Source organism: Dermochelys coriacea, chromosome 10 (genome assembly GCF_009764565.3).
Source record: "Dermochelys coriacea isolate rDerCor1 chromosome 10, rDerCor1.pri.v4, whole genome shotgun sequence".
Taxonomy (NCBI): domain Eukaryota; kingdom Metazoa; phylum Chordata; order Testudines; family Dermochelyidae; genus Dermochelys; species Dermochelys coriacea.
Window position 1 is genome coordinate 50,395,505 of NC_050077.1, and position 18,439 is coordinate 50,413,943.

Sequence of the window (18,439 nt, forward strand, 5' to 3'; positions counted from 1 at the left end):
TGGCTTATGAAATACTAATTTCATGAAGAACTAAGAACTAATTTCATGATGTTTACATGCATGTGGTTAATGGGATCATGCCCCTTCCTCCCAATTTTAAGTTTAATTTTATGGACATATGCAAAGCTGGGATCAGTTGGATGTTCGTTTTGCTATAACTGTTGGCCTGTATCCAGGACCTAACAGAGAGTTTGAGTTGCTTAATCACCCTAATTGTAGAAGCAGCATAAAGGGTGTGTAGCAGGCAGCCTTGTTTGAGAGCCCACTTTCTATGCTCCAGGACGTCCCTGGCAGACAGATTTGAGTGCTGACTGTAGGAAGGCCCAAGCTGCACGTTTTTGGCTGTCAATCCAGGCTGTTTCTCAAGCTGGGGCCTTGATTTGTGCCCAAGTCTAGTTTTGCTGACTTTCCCTCCCCTGAATCTGAGCGACGCACCGCACACACTGACCCATGGACTGCAAAGCTGCAGCCATGGCAGGGCCTTAGGGCTGCTGTGTCATCGGGCCTGGAGTCCGCCTCGAGCTGCATTTCCCCCTCCCCCCACGCGCACCGCCCTGGGAACCCGAAGAGCCCAAGACACTTCCCGCCCCCTCTGATTGGCTGCGCGCGCAGCCAATGGGGGCAGGCAGGATTCCAAGTCGCGTTGTCCCTCGGTAGCTCTCGCGAGATCGCCGCCTCGCCCAGCCGGCTCGGGTGGGTGCTGCTGGGGCGGGGGAGAGGGGCCCGGAGGGAGTCGCCATGTTGCTGGCGGTCGGAGCTCGGCGCCTGAGGCGGGCGGTGAGTGCGGCGCGACGGCGGGGGTCCACTCTGCAGGGAGCAGCGGCACCCCTTCGGCGCCGGGCGGGGGAGCGCCCCCCCCTTGGAGCCCTTCCCGGGGCCCCTACGGCCGGTCCCGCTTCAGCGCTGGCTTCCCCCCACCCTGGGGAGCGGCCTGGCTCGGCCCTGTGGCCCCGCAACTGGGACTGGGCCGAAGGTCACCCAGAGCCAGGGAGACGCCAGCCGCCCACAGGGCTCTACGCCCTTTGCCCGTGGTCCTAGCCACAGCCTGGGGCGGGCAGGCAGCTCAGGAGGGCGCCTAGCTCATCCCCTGCAGGGCCAAGTAAACCCAGACCGTCCCTGCCAGCGGGTTGTCCGACCTGTTCTCAAAGCCCTCCAGCGCTGAGGGGTGGGAAACCCGCTCTTGTGTTTAACTCCCCTTAGAGTTGGAAAACTTCTTCCTACTGTCTAACCCACATCTCCCTTGCTGCAAACTAAGCCTGTTGTTACACCTTGCCATGCCCTTGGTGGACTTGAAGAACAATTGATTACTGGTAGGTTTGGGGCATCATCTATGACCGCACAAGTGGTCTGATTTATGTTGCATTATGCAAAAGATTGCCCCTCTCATGCTTTGGAAATCCTTGACAAGTTCTTAATCGGTCTATGGAGATGTATTTTTATCTCGCTTCAAATAATGGCTCCCATCAAATAAGACATTCATCTAATAGCAAAAGTCTAAAAAGTTGTCCTGGTCTTCATTTACTCCAAGCAGGAATCCAGGACTCTCATTTTCAGTGATTAAAAAGCTTGTGTAGCCTTTTGGTGAATGAAAATAAATTTGCTGCAGCTGTAAAAGACTCTTGGTTTTAGTGACTGGATCTTCTAAGAGTTTACAAAATGTCATGTGGTGATAAAAATCGCAGTGAGTGGGAATATGCCTTAGTACCACAGTAAAGTAGGTTTGTAAATAAGAGCACACAACAATGCCAAGGAACCTGGACTTTCAACTTGCTTGCTGCAGAGGAAGCTCCAGTGGCCTGTTTATATAGGGTTAAGGTATAATCTATTTGTTCTACAGGTCAGTTGAAACTAAACAGATGTAAAAGACCAAATTCGCCACTGTTGCAAGTGGATGTGACTCCACTGATTGAAATGGAGTTGTGACCGATTGATTTTAGTGAAGTTTTTTGAGGTCATGTGGATGGTGAGAAGGAATTTGCAAATATTGGTGACTTACTTTCTGTACTAAAATCCTGGACTCTCCATTGGTAGTAAAACACATTTGCCTCCTCTTTTTATGTCATCTAGGTTTCAGTGCCTTTAAAAAATCAGGGAAACAACCAATTTGAGGCATTCTAGAATATAATTTTCTACTTAATGCAACTTTTTATTGAGCTACTTTTTACCAATTAGGATATATTTAAAATGGAGAAACTACTGATTAAGATAAACCCGATCATAGTCTTAAATTAGATTAACAGAGGTGTCCGCTGCAAGATAGGGTATTTTGTTGGAAGGGGGGAAAATAATCGAGAGATGTCATACATTTCAGAGGAGCTCTTTTCTGAATGAAGAATCCTGCAAATATCTAAATAAAAAGATAATGGTAGAAGAAACTTACTAAAATTAGGCAGCCACAGGTCCTATATCCAAAACCAGTCGATTTTCAATATGTGCTAAGGAAAACTCCACTTACTCCCCTACAAGTAAATAGGGATGACTGGTAAGACGTTCTAGGTAAGGCATGTTGGTGGTAGGATGGCTATATGATATCAGTATTTCAATTACTCCATTAGTTTTTGTCTTAAATTAGTGCTCTAATAACTTTGTAAAACATTGTTCTGTGGGTACTTTATTTTCAGGTTACATGTTAGAGAGTTAAAATAATGACACTTCACATTGTTTGGATAAAGTTATGCCTTGCGTATTTCTGAGTTTCTGTTTTTATTGGGGTTTTTAAAGTTTACAAACATGTAAATGCTCAGTATTGGTATTTTTACCCAAATGGGGATACAAAAAACCTACTAGTTCTCTCTCTGTATGATGGGGTGACATCAGAGAAGAAAAATATTTTGGATGTTGGTTCACTCTTTTTGTGCTGCTTCCAACTCCTTGTCTTGGCCTTAAAGTTTGGAGGGTAAAAGCTGATGACCTTTTCAAATTTCAGTTATGCTTTTTTTTTATTGCACAAAAGATCATCTTAGATCTATTTTGAACTCAACATATCTATAAATTCAGTACTATTTCCCACCTTTTTATAAAAATATTTGAGATCCTTGGATGAAAGATGGTATAAATGTAATTTTTATTTTTTCTGCATGCCTTACAGACCAGTATTTGATTTTTCTAATAAATAAGAACATAAGAATGGCCATACTGGGTAAGACCAAAGGTCCATCCAGCCCACAGGGCCGGCTCCAGCTTTTTTGCCGCCCCAAGCGGTGGAAAAAAAACCCCAAACAAAAACCCCCCGATTGAGCTGCTGCCGAAGTGGAAGGGAGGGAATGAATGAAGGACTCACCACCAAATTGCCGCCAAAGACCTGGATGTGCCGCCCCAATAACTGACGGAATGCTGCCCCTTTCTATTGGCCGCCCCAGGCACCTGCTTCCTTCGCTGGTGCCTGGAGCCGGCAATGCCATCCCAGTATCCTGTCTGAGGCCAATGCCAGGTGCCCCAGGGGGAGTGAACCTAACAGGTTCCTGACTCTAGGGAGTGTCCTCGGAGCAGGGGTAAGAAGTGGCACTGTAAAGGCAGCTGATACCTCTTCCCTTGTACCCTCCCATGCAGTAATGAAGATCTTGGAGGATCCTCTTGGGTGCATTGTTCTTGTGGGGCTATGTGTGCAGGAAATACCTGGTTACTATTTTATGTGGTCTTATGTGTTGATAGTCAGGGAGAGACTTAAATATATCATGATTTAAATCCTTTGGAAAATAATGCAGGGTTGTTTTTTTTTGTAATGCATTCTGTTAGGCAACCAGTCCATGTAGTTAATAAAAAAGTCTGCAATAGTGTTCTGTGATTTTGTGTATCATTTGTGAGTGGCCAGTGCTTGGCTAAATTAATCTCCTTGTATGAAGAGGCTGTAGTCAAACTAAACTGAAATATTAGTGGAACAAAGTAACAATGTTTAGAATCCTTTGTTTCATTTCAGTTTCATCCTGTTTCTGTTTTTGCAATTTTGTTTTGATTTGTGAAGTGCTCCAGAACTAGTTCTAATGAATGACCAGAGGGTATAGTAGGTAGGTTGGTCAGGTGATTATTTCAAGTAGCCATATTGGACTGTGATGGGATATTCTTGGAATAATCAGAAAAGGGTTGAACATTTTAAAATAAAATATTACTTAGATTCAAGTCTGATCCAGTCCAATAGTCTTTTTTAGGCAAAGTAAGAATACAGTATTTTTAAAAAATAAAATAAGCACGGGGTTCTTTTGCTAGGATTTTAGTCAAAGCTTTGTTTGAAAAAATATTTTATTGTTTCAAGCAAATAATTATCTACTTGCCTTATAGCAGTGTCATCTGATTCCCTTGTGGATTTCATCCTACAACCATCCAAATTCTTAAATTACTTCCATGTGCTCAACGGACCATTTAAGGCATTTAACCAGGCTGATCAATTGACCTAAAAAATCTAGTTTATGAATTTATCACTAATCCTGACCAGTATCTTCCTATCCTCTCAAAATGGCAACGCAGTATATAGCATGAAGTTCAGAAGATTGTCACTTGCTTAGTGCCTGGTACCTTCAAACTGCTTTATTAAATAATATCCGTTAGTTCAGTTGGTCTGTTCAGTGTTACTGGTTAATGTAGTTTTGTACAAGTGAAATGCTTTCTATAAGGCACTGGGTGGTCTTTGTAAAATACTATAAAATATTGTTTGTTCCTTCCACATTTAATGTTAACCCTGTGTTTTTTCTCTCTCCTTTTTTAAGGCCTCGTTGCTCCAGCGATTTCAGAGTACATTGGTAATCACTGAACACACAAACGAGTCTCTTACACCCATTACGCTAAATGCTATCACTGCAGCAAAGCGGCTTGGAGGTGAAGTATCTTGTTTAGTAGCTGGTACCAACTGTGACAAGGTAAGAAACCTGATTATTTTTCTTTCCAGATGTGTTTAAACAAAGTAATGTCTACCATTAAGTAAACCGGACAAGACTTGGGTCAGTTTCAAGAATGATGACCAAGTAGGAGGAGCAATGCCAATGGTCACTAGTCCCAAGGAAATGTCCTGAATTTAAACTGTTGCTCTTCTAAACTGAAAATATCCATATAGGGTGTGGTTTTTTTTTTTTTCTTCTTAAATAAGAGACCATGCTAAAAGGGACTCTCAACTTAAATTCTGTGGTTATTTTTAATGAAGTTTTAATAAATCCCAAAGCCAATAAAAATATTAAAATTCCAGTTTAAATAGCTATTTTAAAACACATATTCTCCTCTAAAGTTTGAAATCCAGGTATTACAGCACTAAGAATCTGAAAGCAAAACTTGTTTAACTGACTTTTATTGTCCTATCTGTGAAAATGTCAAAAAGTAAATGGAGCATAAAGAATGACAAATAGAACTTTTAAAAATCTCACTGTTAATAAACAAAGGTGTTATTAATGTAAGGATGTGTTTACAATGTATGATTAAGATGTTAGTGTTTCCTGACTTTAAAAGCATGCTACACATTAGAGAACTAATGCCTTGTGTGCTTGCCGGTACCGTTGCTTGAATCATCTCAAGAGTCTATAGTATATCAGTTTTGTTACATTGTCACTAAGGATTTTGAGAATAGCCTTTTAGCACTGACACCTACATGTCAATACAGTTTAACTTCATAAGGACTGTGAAGTGATGATGATCATGTTTGATAATTTGTAAAATTAAACTGAGTTAGTGCTGAAATGTTTCTCTTGTAGTGATAAGTTTTATTCTAGGCAGAGAACCATACACATGGCAAGTGACATTAAAGTTGTGGCATCCTCTCCAATTGCAAATCTCAGGAGAAGGGATTATAACTAGACTGTAAAGACTGGTTTTAAATTTAAAACCTGACATCCTAGGTCTGAGACTCGGAGCAAACATTTACTGAGTTTGAGAATAATCTGTTTTGGTTCACGTTTTGTAACACCTCCATTTGCACCCCTTTTATTTTGGAGACTGATTGCACTCATAACTAAAATATGATGGGTGAAACTTGTTCTCTTTCAATACTCTGTGTGTTGTGTGTGGTGGTGACCCAAGTTATTTTAGAAAATGATACTGCATATAAGGTGAACTTTTCTTTAAAATTGAAAGAATGTGTACAGATGGGACAAAAAAGTTATAATACATAAATAACTGTTATGTAGTGGCCACTTTGGTTTTCTCTCTTACATCCCTAGTTTTGGGGGGTAAAACTGGTCTTCAGGAAAGCAAGGAAGTAGTGTTGTTTGGGGCAGTGCAAGTGTCTTAACACAGTTCTATCAGTCTTCCTCAGTTGATTTGCAACAACCCTTTTGTAGCTTAAAATTTGCTTTTGTGTCTATAATATAGCAAAAACATAACTGCAGATCTGAATCCTACAGCAATGCAACAGTTAATGTCAGACTTCAGTACAAACGATTTCTGCTGTAATTAACGAGGACTACATAATCGCTTGTTTTCCTTAGCACTTGTAACATGGGCCCTGTATCATTGAAATAAATGGCAAAACTCATTGATTTCAGAGGAAGTAAGACTAAGCTCTTGAATAATTAGATGAAATCAGTTGAAGCAATAGGCTGACTTTTTAAGAGTAATTGTTGATCATTTTTATTATAAACGGTGCAGGGGTTCTCCTCTACCTTTTTTTAACTCGGATCCCACCTTAGAATTGTTTTTGAACTTGGAAGCTCCTCCATGACCAGGTAGCAGTGCCTTTCATTCAGATTTACCCTGCCCACTGCTTCATCACAACAAGGAATGACTGGGTCAAATTTGAGTGTATGGCATTGTTGGCATTTCCATTTTACTATAATTACTGAAATATTTGAAGGCTCGCTGTCCCACCCCTGTTGAGAAATGTAGTTCCAATGTAATAACATACGGTTATTGCACACTACTACATGAGGCCAACATGTCTTATGATGGTTTCTTTTGCAGTTTTTGTCTTATTTAAAAATTGTGTGTATTTTTATTGGAGAGGCAGCATAGCCTAATGTATAGGCACTGGACTGGGAGTCAGAGACCTGTGTTCTGTTCCAGTGAATTTTGTCACTGACCAGCTGTGTGACCGCGGGCAAATCTAGGCTTCTGTTTAACTCCTGTCTTTGTCTTTTCTATTTAAATTGTGAGTTCTTTGGGGAAGGCACTCTCTAACTATTTGTTTGCACAATGCCTACCACCCTGGGGCCCCAAGTTCATTTGGGCCTCTAGGTGTTGGTGTAATACTACTATTACTATTTTTGTAATCATAGGTAGCAGAAGAGCTCAGCAAAGTACAGGGCATTGCAAAAGTTCTAGTGGCTCAGCATGATGTATACAAAGGATTTCTACCAGGTGAGCATTATTTGTATACAGCTGTTGGCCAAAAATAGTCTGGTGTCGTTCTTAGCAATGAAAACATAAATGAGACTGTTGTAAATTGTGACATATATTTTTCCTCAGAGGAGCTGACTCCATTGATTTTGGCAACTCAAAAACAGTTTAATTACACACACATCTGTGCTGGAGCATCTGCCTTTGGGAAGGTGAGCAGATAAGAGAAACACAAATCTGTAGCATATAAGAGGCTAAGAGCCCATTAGACGCAAGTTTGAGTCAGAAATCTGTGAAAGACTTTTCATATATTCTGTAGCCATGTTGGACTTTTTTGAAATGTTACAACAGTGTAAAAAAGCAATTTAAAGCAAGTGTTTAATTTTAATTTATTAGTCATGGTATAAATTTTGCTTTCTATGTGAATGTTTAATAAAACAAATAGGAACTAGAGATCTGAAACCATTATGCTTTCTGAAAAGAGAGAATAGTCTAAAAAGCTAGCTGTGGTAGCTCTGATTTTACTTCAAAGTAAAAATTAGCTTCTTTCTATTCAGTTGTGTGGTTTGCATCGATGAAGGAAAGCATGCATGGCTTTTAGCACTAAATTTTTTTTTTTTACATATGTCTATGGAGTAATGCAGACTAGAGTGTAAACATTTTTTTAAATTTTGCATGAAAACCACTAACTCCGGTTTTTTAAATATATTGTGACAGGGTCAGGCCAGATGGCTACAGAAGAGTGATAGAAGGCAGATATATTAGCCCCAGGTTAAGTAGGTCCCTTTTCTCTGGGTAAGGTAACAGGGAAGGTTCCAGAACAATCAGGAACTTTCTGGAAACAATTAAGGCAGACTGGCTGCAGGTGTTCTAATCAGCCTATCAAGAAGCTGCCAGAATCAATTAAGGCTAATCAGGGCACCTGGGTTTAAAAAGGAGCTCACTTCAGTTTGTGGTGTGCGTGTGAGGAGCAAGAAGCTGAGAGTGAGAAGGTGTACTACTGGAAGACTGAGAAGCACAAGCATTATTAGACATCAGGAGGAAGGTCCTGTGGTGAGAATAAAGAAGGTGTTGGGAGGAAGCCATGGGGAAGTAGCGCAGGGAGTTGTAGCTGTCACGCAAGCCACTGTAGACAGCTGTGACCCACAGGGCCCTGGGCTGGAACCCGGAGTAGAGGGTGGGCCCAGGTTCCCCCATCCTTCCATTTCCCCCAACTCCCTATTTGATACCGGAGGAGTTGAATTGGACTGTGGGTTTCACCAGAGGGGATGGTCTCTGGCCTGTTCCTTGATCCACTAGGTGGATCAGCAGAGACTCCGGGGATTGTTCTTCCTCCTTTCCCCATGCTGGCCAGTGATGAGGCTAACTGAATGAACAGCAGATTTGAGCCATGAAAGTGACCAAACTAAGGGCTGCTGTGAACTTCTGAGATGAGCAAATCCGCCAATAAGTGCAGGACCCACCAAGGCAGAGGAGGAACTTTGTCACACTATATATACTTTAGTCTCTCACATAAGCATTCCATGAGTAATTTGATCTGGCTGCCCTTGGATGAGCTTTCACTTACAATCAGTATCAGCCTTTATACGTGTTTTAGTTTCATTCACAGAGATCTTTAGATGCTTTTTGTCCCAATGCAAATTTTCTTGGGAGCTCTGATTTGATATTTAGCTGGCTAAAAATGGTAGCTTAAGCTTTCTTGTTCTAAGATCTTTTATGAATAGCCTATTCTCCTAAGGTCTAACTCTGACCTCTTTGTTCACACTGAGTAGTAAATTTCAGTGTACCTATAATAAGGTACTACTTAACATGACTAAAGGTACCAGAAACGTGCCTGTATTTTGTGCGTGTTGTACCAAGTCAGGAGGAAGAACTTAACCCTTGTACTCCTTATTACATATAAGATTTGTGCTTCTTCTATATTTAAAAACATCAGGGAGGATGCTAAGTACACATTTTGTAGTCAACTATATACTAAAAGAGAGTCTTTGTTACATTTTGTAATTTTAAGATCTTGTCAGTTGGTGTCTTTTTTGTCTCTGCTCAAATACAGATTTGTTCCTCGATCTTGGTAATTGGGAACTAACTTCGAAATACATTTAAAAAAAAAAAAAGTACTCGTCAGAGTCCAGCAATCCATAACTGTCAATTTTGTGAGCAAATGGCATCTATATTCAGTTTTAAACTATTAAAGCAAATAAGCATTATAATTCAACATATTGAATTAAGGGTTTACTTACTGTAAGTCTCATCAAATTTCTAATGTTGTTACAGTAATGGACTTTCATACGACTGCAAAGGCTACATGAGTAGCCATACTAGAAGGCTATAGTTGTGTGTGCCTCCTCACACAGACAGCATTATATAAAAGTTAAAATTAGGGCACTGAATGTATCTTAATTATAGTTCATATGCCAAACAGATTTATTTTAACTTCCCTTACATATTTAGGATACAACCTGTCAGCATTTAGAACATTTTGCTAACTTCTCATATTTAATTTTTTAGAGTCTTCTTCCCCGAGTGGCAGCTAAACTTGATGTTGCCCCTATTTCTGACATCATTGAAATTAAATCACCTGACACTTTTGTGAGAACTATTTATGCAGGTGAGCAATACAAGACTGTGTATGTGCTGTACAATAACAACCTGATCCTGCTTACCTGTGTTACCAAAACTCCCATTACTACAACTTGGGATGTGTAAGGAATTTCAAGATAGTGTCCTAAATTGCTATGGTAACCAGAATGAAATTAGAAAACAAGTGATTTTTGTGAAAACACATGGAATTTCACTTGGTACTATAGGATTGCAGCTCAGAAAGGAGAACTGGCATTTTAATTAACAGTCTCTGGTGGTGATTTTCATACATATTAAATTTCTCTGTTAATGTATTTCTGAAGAGATTTTGAAAAATGTAAGACATTCAGATAACTCTCTGACTTTATTTAATATGGCTAGCATTAGTTCTGATTTCAGATATCCATAAGGTTATTTTTCTTAGTTATGTAGACATTGATCTGATTATTTGTAATATTTAATTGACTGACTTTAGTAATTATTTGCAATCTTTGCTTCAATCATAGTTCTCTAATGCCTGTCTGATCCTGTGCGTTAATTTTTTTAAAATTTAGACATGAGCTCATTAGCCTGTTTCTTAAATTTTATTGTGAAAGGATTTTCTTTCCTTAGCCTACATGGTATATTGTGATCTTACATTTGAGACATGCCATAGATGAATTGCAATGCATTTAAAGTTGCTTCCTTGTAATTCACAGGTTTAAGGTTTTTATTTTTTTTAAATGGGTAGCTGATATTCTAGCTTTTCTTTCCTCTTCATTGTTCCCAACGCCTCCAACTGAGAAAGATTAAGTCACTTAAGATATCCAAAACCAAATGTTTAGTGTAGTGGGATTGATTTTTTTTCCTCTCTTGATTAAGTCATGTGACAGTTTAAAAGGCCTGTTCATGAAATGGAGGCTTTTCATATTCTGTTATGAAGTTACAATCCTGATCTTTGAAATGTAAAAATACCTAAAAGTGGAGATCTCATTTGAATGCAGTCATGTTGCTCTGATCAGAAAGGGGAAAGGCACCCTCTGCATACTGGCATGTTTCTTAAATCTTGTGTGATAGGAAGGAAACGTTAAAATATTTGTAAAATTCAGTTTTAAGCCTCCTGATTTTCTAATTTTGATGACCTCAAACTGCAATTTTAGGGAGATAATCTGTGTGTGTGTTTGGGTGGGTGGTTTTTTTTTACACCACATTTTCTGCTAGAAGCACTAGTATTTCTTGTGATTCACTGATACTCTGTGCTCTGTTTTTTGCAAAATGTTATCTTTCCTAGGAAATGCTCTGTGTACCATGAAGTGTGATGAAAAAGTAAAAGTGTTTTCTGTACGGGGAACCTCTTTTGAAGCTGCACCAGTGAGTGGTGGTAGTGCTAGTATAGAAAAAGGTGGGTGCTTGCTTCGATTTATTTTCATCTTTTGGTTTTAGTTTTGTGCAAAACATAACTTGAGTTTACGTTTCTTATCAAAGTAAACTAATTATAATAATCTTTGTATTGTGCTTAAGAGCTTGTACTTTTTAGTTTTGCCAGAAAAGGAAAGAACATATTGTTTGTCCACCTGCCTTTTCTCCTTCTGATCACACTGTCTTAATACCAAGTAACTATTTCACTCACTATGCCTGCTTTTTGGCCTTGTGCTGTAGCAATCTTACAAGTTGTCTATATTTAAAGTTGAACCAGTTTAAGTTTAAATTGCTTTAAAAACGAACTTGGTTAAATTGGTGCAAAATAGTGTGAACATCCACAATTTGATTTAATCCTGTTCTATATCAATTTATCTTAAGTTGATTTCTTATCACATAAAAATAAATTGATAAACAGATTTAAGTCAGATTGAATGTCCCAGATGTGTTTTGCACCAGTTTTAAATAAACTAGTTCAAAATAACACTTTCAGTGAAACCAGTGAATACAGACAAGGCCCTAGTCACAAGTGTCCTTTCTTGGTCTGGGGCCATTCACTACTGTTCCATACATCTGCCAGAGGGAGTCAGTAGCACCATGATAAGTATTGCTTTTTCTCATAATGATAATATTCAGGGATGTTGAGCTACCACTTCTGAATCCTTTTCCAGCATTGACCTTGTCAACTCAACTCTGATCAATGAATATAACCATGTTACACTGTCATGAGATCACTTAGCCAGCTTGACTCTCCAGGGGGAGATACACTGTGTGTGTATTATAAACCTTTATTTTAGTCCAGTTTAATACACAAAGTGAAAATAGTTTTCAGTAAACTTTGCATGTAGTACTACAAATAAAATTTAAGTGATATACAAGTATGAATATGGAAGTAAGCTATCTTAGTGGCTAATAAATGGACTTGTAGTTCAAAGACACTAGGGCAATTATGAAAAGAATTATTATGGAGGCATATGAATAGAATCAGTGCTGGAATGGATTCCTATTCACTTGGTTTCCTATGTAGTACTTTAGCTTAAAGCAGAAAAAATATTGCAGTTTTAAAAAAAAATTAAGAAACATACACTTTTTAAAATATTGTGACATAAGCAGTAATGGCTCCATCACCAGTTGGTCAGTCTGAATGGATTGAGCAGAAGCTAACAAAAAGCGATCGGCCAGAGCTCACGAGTGCAAAGGTGATCGTATCAGGTGGTAAGTAGATAATATTTAACTAGTGCTGAGTTTCAGTTAAACTAATAGCTGTAGCAGAACTCTCTTTGACCTGTTCCACTATGTCTAGATATTATTTTATTTACAGCATGTGGCTCTCTTTGGGAAGAGGGCAGATGCTCTATATCATGTAAACAGCAAACTATGAAAGCTTGTAACAAATGCTGACAAATATTTTAAGGTTTCAGAGTAGCAGCCGTGTTAGTCTGTATTTGCAAAAAGAAAAGGAGTACTTGTGGCACCTTAGAGACTAACAAATTTATTAGAGCATAAGCTTTCATGAGCTACAGCTCACTGCATCCGATGAAGTGAGCTGTAGCTCACAAAAGCTTATGCTCTAATAAATTTGTTACTCTCTAAGGTGCCACAAGTACTCCTTTTCTTTTTGCAAATATTTTAAGGTTGTCATCACATTTAGCAATTCTGCAAATTTAAAGAGATGCATGCAAATATTTTTAGATCCAAATGTGACCTACATTAAAATTAGTACTACCAGTGTACAATAGCTCAAGAATTGTTAGTTTAAAAATTCATTGCACTACCCTGAGCAAGAAAATAAAAAGCTACATGATGTATTTTTATTTATATTTTGCTCTGCAATAGGAGAGCTATATAACTAAAGCCAGCAGAGGGAGCACAAATTGATGACAAATCCTGTTCCCAGACTTTAGAGAGAATTGATGATACTGTTGACAAATAAGGAGGCAAACAAGACAGGGCAATGTTGATGCCTGGATAAGAAATAACTATTAATCAAATGGAACAGAGCAAAATCTGTATGAATTTAAATTTTTATTTTCAAGATGCAAGGGGTGCTAAAAACTAAGTAAAATGTCAAAAGTACCCTTTGCAAAAAGTACTTGAGTCCCTCTGTGAATACGAGTATTAGTAATGTGTGTCATGTATGCATATGTTCTCTATTACAAGGTATTTGAACAGAATATTGAATGTCTCCTTCTTTTTTTACCTTTAAGGGCGAGGTTTGAAGAGTGGTGACAACTTCAAACTGTTATATGACCTTGCAGATCAGTTGCATGCTGCAGGTAAAAATTTTTTTTTTCTTGTTCTAATTGTGGGTGTTTTAAACTGACACAAAAGAACAAGGCTTGATAGTATTAGTGCTTTTTGATTCTTTAAATATCCCATCCAACTATTGATGTAGGATTGCTTTTTGTCTAGCCATGATGGTCGTCTTTGTCATTGATGGCATCTTAACACTATAAAAAGGAAACACACTCTTTTCTTCGGGCTGCATGAGTTTTGGTGAAATAGCCGAATGGTACCTTGTAAGCAGAAAAACTCACCAAGGGGAAATTTTTCATATGTATTTTTAAATGGCAATATCACTTAAAGTTTTGGATTCAAAATTCCTTTGCTTTTTACAGCATAGGTATTCAGATGCAGACAGTCAATTCAAATGGAATACATTAAAGTATAATTATGAATGTCTTTGCTAAATATAAATTTGTGACTGTTCATGGTTTTAAAAAAAAATCAAAGATTAATATTAGATGTAACATTTTAGTATTTTTTTTGGGTAGATGATGAGGTGGCTTGTCACTAAAAGGGCACCCTTTAACTTAATCTCGTCAATTAAAAAAATGAGTTAAAAATAGTTTTAGGTATTGCATCTGCACCAGAGCTCCCCTGACAGTTTTTGTGGTTTTTACAGTCACATTTTCTATTTTATTTATTTTTAAAAAAAAAGTCTTTCCCCTCCATTAATCTATGATACAAACAGGAAAAACTGACTGCATAATGTGGTGGCAAAATATACGAAGTAAAAAAATATTTTCTCTTTATTCAGTGATAGTAATTTTTAGATTTTAAATGTAACAATAATAAGCAGATATTTTCAAACGTGGTTTTGTTCTAAATTGACCTGTTAATTGACTTTCAGGCAATGTTTAGACTTGGGTTGACCAAACTTACTGACTCTCCAAGCCGCATATGATAATCTTCAAAGTTCAAGAGCTGCAGGGCATGCCTTCCAGGGCTTGAGGCTTCAGCCCTGTGGGCATGCCTGCTGGGGCTCGGGGCTTCTCCCCCGCGGGGCACGCCTGCCAGTGCTTCAGCTCCGGTCCTGCTGAAGCCCCTAGTCCCAGCAGGTATGCCTCAAGTCCCAGCATCCCCCATGCGGGGTTAAAGCCCTGAGAACTCCCTCCCCACAGGGCAGAAGCCCCTATCCCCACCACAAGGCAGAAGCTCCCTCCTGCCATCTGGTAGGCAGAGAATGAGAGGAGGCCAGGTGGGCTCTGAGAGCCGCACTTTAAAAGCTGCATGCAGCTTATGAGCCATGGTTTGGCCACTCCTGGTTTAGATGCTTTAGTTTACAAATAAAAGAAAAAAATCAAATTTAAGCAAAACATTTATGATAACTGACCTCTTATCTCCATGGGAGCATGATATGATACGAACATATCGTACAAGGTAGGTGAAGAGTAAGGGAAAGCACTTGTGTATAAATATTTTTTTTATAAAGTGAAGGGTGGAAATCTGCCAGATTTAAATATACAACTCTTTGGTGGGAGGAGCAGGGATTTCCTGTTGCTTATGAATGTATTAGCACTTAATAACTGGAAATTTCAATCTGTGGTACAGAGGGAGTACTATAAGAATATAATCATAGGAGGGAAATTTTCAAATACATGCCATTGTGTGGGACTCTTCGCTAATACACACACTAAATTTTGCTTGCTAATATTTTAAGAGAAAACACTGAAAATATTTTTTCAACCAGTTGGTGCTTCCCGTGCAGCAGTTGATGCTGGCTTTGTTCCCAACGACATGCAGGTTGGACAGACAGGAAAAATAGTAGCACCAGTAAGTATGGAAATATCTATCTTTTTCATAAGAGAACTGTATGTATTCCTTGTCAATAATAAAAATATAATCGTGTATTTCTAATGTAATGCATATAATGAGTTAAGATTTAATATTGAACCTAGCAGCAGCATCCAAGTACCTCCTATAAAAAAGGCACCTTGCATTTTTAAGGTCACAACAGCAGAACTCCTGGTGTTACTTTTTTCTACTTACTGTTCACCTGAAAGCTTCTGCAGATTACCTCAGGTGTCTGTGTGAACACTTTGCATCTTTCAAGGAGAAGTCATTGACCTACTGAATGCCATCATTGCTGGCATTGGCTTCTTATTCTGTGGATGATCTAACTTCGTTAACTAGTAATTTTGTAGTTAGGCACTTTACAGAGCTGTTCCTCATATGCATACTAATGATGTGGTGTTCTAAGCTCTTAGGTAACTCTTACTGAATTGTTGCACTGTTTGCTAAGCAAAGCTTGTGCAACAGATGAAAATGCCAGAACATCAAGCATCAGAGAACCTGTTGGATTACAAGTTTATGGGAGATAAATAAGGAATGTTGACTATATTACAAAGTGCTAGTTCACGGACATCTCAGCTGTGAAATGGTTTATAAATGTCAAGGATCATGGAAGCATTAGAGGGCATTCTAGAGACAAGGGCTATAATTTGTGTTTTTTCAGCTTTTTTGATCTTCAGCCCTAGAGGCAGTTATGAAAAGTTGGAATAGAAAAGACTAATTTTTGGAGGGAGAAGGCTCACTCCAGATTACTGGTGACATCACCAACTTGTAAAAGGTATAAGAAACTCGTATAGTCTTGGTGGCCATAATTAGACTATCAAAATAATTTGGAGTGGATAGACGAGGCTTACTATTTTGTCAATAAATGAATCTTAATTGACGCAACCATGTGGATGTAAATGAGACAGTTAAGAAACCTTTTATCAGTGTTTTAATATATTTACTCTTATTTCTTTAAATGCTTTTAAAAATAAGCAGTTGTATAGAGCATTAAAACTTTTTTTAAATTGAAAGAATTGTTCCAAGTTAGCTATAGCCCCAAATCATGGGTCAAAAATGCAATATACTGTAATTTACAGATACATTTTAAAAATAGTTTATGTAAGTTGGAATTTAACCAAGCTGAACTGATAGTAAAAAGGTTAGTTACTCATTTGAAGAAAGACTTTTGTACCATAATGCTTGCATACCGTAGGCCATGTTTACACTACGAAAGTACTCTGATTTTACAGAAGTCGATTTTTGGGAACAGATTGTATAAAGTAGAGTGCATGTGTCCACACTAAGCACATTAATTGGGCAGTGTGCGTCCACAGTACCATGGCAAGAGTTGACATTCCGAGGGTGCACTGTGGGTAGCTATCGCACAGTTCCTGCAGTCCCCACTGCCCATTGGGATTCTGGGCTGAGCTCCCAATGCCTGATGGGGCCAAAAATTTGTTGCGGGTGGTTATGAGTAAATGTCATCAGTCAACCCTCCCTCCCTCTGTGAAAGGAACAGCAGAAAATCATTTCACGTCCTTTTCCCTGGATTGCCTGAGCAGACGCAATAGCACGGCAAGCATGGAGCCCATGCAGCTCACCACAGCAGTTATGATCATTGTAAACACCTCGCGCGTTATTGTGCAGTTTATGCAGAACCAGTACCTGAAAAACCAGGCAAGGAGGCGACAGCATCGCGGTGATGAGGACATGAATAATGATTTCTCTAAAACCGTGGTCTCCGGCAATTTGGAGATCATGGTGTTATTGGGGCAGGCTCATGCCATGGAACGCCGATTCTGGGCCCGGGAAACAAGCACAGTTGTGGGACTGCATAGTGTTGCAGGTTTGGGATGATTCCCAGTGGCTCTGAAACTTTCGCATGCGTAAGGGCACTTTCATGGAACTTTGACTTGCTTTCCCCTGCCCTGAAGCGCAAGAATACCAAGATGAGAGCAGCCCTCACAGTTCACAAGCGAGTGGCAATAGCCCTGTGGAAGCTTGCAACGCCAGACAGCTACCGGTAAGTCGGTAATCAATTTGGAGTGGGCAAATCTACTGTGGGATTGCTGTGATCCAAGTAGCCAATGCAATCATTGAGCTGCTGCTATCAAAGGTAGTGACTCTGGGAAATGTGCAGGTCATAATGGATGGCTTTGCTGCAATGGGATTCCCTAACTGTGGTGGGGCTATAGACAGACGCATATCCCTATGTTGGGACCGGACCACCAGGGCAGCCAGTATATAAACCGCAAGGGTTACATACTGGAATAACAGAGACTTGGTGGGATAACTCACATGACTGGAGTACAGTCATGGATGGTTATAAACTGTTCAGGAAGGACAGGCAGGGCAGAAAAGGTGGGGGAGTAGCACTGTATGTAAGGGAGCAGTATGACTGCTCAGAGCTCCGGTACGAAACTGTGGAAAAACCTGAGTGTCTCTGGATTAAGTTTAGAAGTGTGTGCAACAAGAGTGATGTCATGGTGGGAGTCTGCTATAGACCACCGGACCAGGGGGATGAGGTGGATGAGGCTTTCTTCCGGCAACTCACGGAAGCTACTAGATCGCATGCCCTGATTCTCATGGGTGACTTTAATTTTCCTGATATCTGCTGGGAGAGCAATACAGCGGTGCATAGACAATCCAGGAAGTTTTTGGAAAGCATAGGGGACAATTTCCTGGTGCAAGTGCTAGGGGAGCCAACTAGGGGGAGCGCTTTTCTTGACCTGCTGCTCACAAACCGGGTAGAATTAGTGGGGGAAGCAAAAGTGGATGGGAATCTGGGAGGCAGTGACCATGAGTTGGTTGAGTTCAGGATCCTGACGCAGGGAAGAAAGGTAAGCAGCAGGATACGGACCCTGGACTTCAGGAAAGCAGACTTTGACTCCCTCAGGGAACAGATGGCCAGGATCCCCTGGGGGACTAACATGAAAGGGAAGGGAGTCCAGGAGAGCTGGCTGTATTTCAAGGAATCCCTGTTGAGGTTACAGGGACAAACCATCCCGATGAGTCGAAAGAATAGTAAATATGGCAGGCGACCAGCTTGGCTTAATGGTGAAATCCTAGCGGATCTTAAACATAAAAAAGAAGCTTACAAGAAGTGGAAGGTTGGACATATGACCAGGGAAGAGTATAAAAATATTGCTCG

General features: G+C 39.7%; 1 protein-coding gene and 1 long non-coding RNA gene across 4 annotated transcripts in view; both read left to right on the forward strand.

Moving 5' to 3' along the window:
* The first annotated feature begins 631 nt into the window (after nt 1-631).
* The window catches only part of ETFA (electron transfer flavoprotein subunit alpha), a 46,764-nt gene continuing 28,956 nt past the window's right edge, over nt 632-18,439 (forward strand). The window contains exons 1-9 of one of the 3 annotated variants that reach the window (XM_043493857.1): nt 632-777; nt 4,701-4,850; nt 7,191-7,272; nt 7,381-7,463; nt 9,760-9,859; nt 11,102-11,212; nt 12,340-12,444; nt 13,437-13,505; nt 15,203-15,285. In XM_043493857.1, the coding sequence (XP_043349792.1) occupies nt 739-777; nt 4,701-4,850; nt 7,191-7,272; nt 7,381-7,463; nt 9,760-9,859; nt 11,102-11,212; nt 12,340-12,444; nt 13,437-13,505; nt 15,203-15,285 (822 nt within the window). In that variant the 5' untranslated portion in view covers nt 632-738. The remainder of the gene's footprint in view (nt 778-4,700; nt 4,851-7,190; nt 7,273-7,380; nt 7,464-9,759; nt 9,860-11,101; nt 11,213-12,339; nt 12,445-13,436; nt 13,506-15,202; nt 15,286-18,439) is intronic. The other 2 variants (XM_038418726.2, XM_038418728.2) reach the window with 2 other exon arrangements.
* On the forward strand, nt 12,451-13,303 carry LOC122456105. Its single transcript, XR_006274776.1, has 2 exons — nt 12,451-12,643; nt 12,864-13,303. It is a non-coding gene; the product is annotated as an uncharacterized LOC122456105 (long non-coding RNA).